The sequence below is a fragment of the Charadrius vociferus genome, unplaced genomic scaffold (assembly GCF_000708025.1).
Source record: "Charadrius vociferus isolate BGI_N301 unplaced genomic scaffold, ASM70802v2 scaffold214, whole genome shotgun sequence".
Lineage (NCBI taxonomy): Eukaryota > Metazoa > Chordata > Aves > Charadriiformes > Charadriidae > Charadrius > Charadrius vociferus.
In genome coordinates, this window is record NW_009647955.1 from 526,922 (window position 1) to 528,960 (window position 2,039).

Consider the following 2,039-nt stretch of genomic DNA (forward strand, 5'->3'; position numbering starts at 1 on the left):
CCCGCCATCCTCCCTTCCTTTCATTAGGAAAAATTAAATGGGAAGGGGTGGGGGAGGGGAGCCTGGATGCCTGGGTTCCCTGTGTGAGGCTGGGGGTGGGGGGGGGAGCAGCTGGGTGCCGGCCCTAATAGCTATGGGGTATGGCACCCCAGACCTTCCTCCGCCCTCCCGGTGCTGCTGGGTGGGGGCAACCCAGATGCTGTAGTCTCTCCACCACCACTGTTGGGGTTTGACCTCCTGGTCCTACCAGGGAGGGGGAAAATGTTATGGGGCTGGCCTTGCCCGGACCCCTGGGTCTGCTGGCCTTGCTTTGGGACCTGTCTCGTGGGGCATCGCCACCTTCCCCACACCCATAATGACCTGCATGGGGGAGCTGGCATTTTTCCCTCCCAAAACCCCATTATTGATTAGGGGAGGGCAGGAAATCGCCTGGGTGCTGGGTGATAAATCCATTGGGTACCTGGCAGGTGGGCAGCGTGCCCGGGTGCTGCCTGATGGATTGCTTCCTATTAGCCCCGGCACAGGGCTGGAGGGGGATGACTGCTCCAGACCAGGCTGGGCTCTGGTGTGGGGGGACAAACGTGGCACTGCTGCCTGCGCCTGCTCTCGCCAAGCCTGGCACCGCCAGCTGGCAGCTCTGCTTGGCCGGAGGGCTGCAGTGGGGGAAAAAAAATGAGGGGGGGTGTCCTCCACCCCACCTTTTGCCATGGGTCGTGCCCCAATTTGTGCCTAAATTCCCACCTGGCGGGTGGGCAGGGGGCTGGGGCTGGCTTTGCGCCCTGCCGCGGGAGGTGGGTGCCCTCGGTTTGGGCACCGTGCAGCCCGCGGGGTTTATTTACAAACAGGCGGGAGCTGGCACAGGGCAGCCGGGCACCAGCGGGACCCGGCGGCCTATAATGTTAATTATCACCACGTAATTAAAAGCCCATAAAAAGCCTCACACTTCATTAAATTAAAGCTTCCCCGCACAGTGCCGACGGGCTTCGGCAGAGTTAACCTTGGCTGTGCCAGGCACCAGCTCCACAGCAGCTGGGGACCTGCGGCCGGGGGTGTACAGCCTGCCACAGCATCGTAGGGGGTGTGTGCAGCATTGCACATGTGTGGGCATCCCGCAACGCCATTTATCACCCCCGGGCACCCACAGGGAGCACACCTAGCTGCACATGCAGCGTGGCACACACAAAAACACTTTCCCAGTCGGAGATGCCCATGTGGCATCGCCCGGATGTGTGTGCCCACACTACCACTGCAGACATGCCGTCACACGCACAAGGACACGGGCAGGGGGCTGACACTGACACACATGTGCACATGCAGCACGCGCAGCCGCTGCAAAGGCGGCATCGTGCACCGACACAACAGCTCTGGCATGCCGGCTGCAGCGCACAACGCCCACACGGCGCACACCTACACAAACAACATCTCTTCCTCCTCCTGACACGCAGACACACACCCTACGTCTTCTCCAAGCTTCTGCGCTTCGCCACCCGTGCCTGGAGAGGTGACGGGTTCTGGGGAGAGCACCCGTCTGTGCCTGCCCCCTCTGTGCCTCAGTTTCCCCAAGGGATGGGCTGTTCTGGGGGGAAGGGATGCATGGGGGAACCCCCAAACCCTCCTGAGGGCTTGGTGCCCTGGGTCAGGGATGCTGCGCTGAAGCTTGGGGGGACATAAAGCGGGGGACCCCCCCAGCACAGAAGGAGGGGCACGTATGCAATGGTGTGGGGAGTGTGTATACGTTAAGGGGGATTATGCATGGACTAAGAGTCCGTGCGTTTGTGTGCAGAAGGGGGGGAGCTGTGTTGGGGGGTGTATACGTGCACAAGGGGGGTGTGTGCATACAACACAAGGAGCGTCTATATGTCCACATGCATTAGGGTGCATATACACCCCTATACGTGGTATGCTGATGTGCACACAGGTCTGAAGGTGTGTGTGGGGATGAGCCAGGGGAGCACACACCTGTGCACACGGAGCGTGCAAGGAGGCACACGCGTGTGCCCAGCACCCCCGGGCACTGCTGCCCAGAGGGGCCACGGGCA

At 61.5% G+C, this 2,039-nt stretch overlaps 1 protein-coding gene across 1 annotated transcript in view; it reads left to right on the forward strand.

The window, feature by feature from the left end:
- Positions 1–1,438, forward strand: part of SLC12A9 (solute carrier family 12, member 9) — a 9,119-nt gene extending 7,681 nt beyond the window's left edge. The window contains exon 15 of the mRNA XM_009883400.1: positions 1,318–1,438. Within this exon, the coding sequence (XP_009881702.1) occupies positions 1,318–1,438 (121 nt within the window). The remainder of the gene's footprint in view (positions 1–1,317) is intronic.
- The last annotated feature ends 601 nt before the right edge of the window (positions 1,439–2,039 follow it).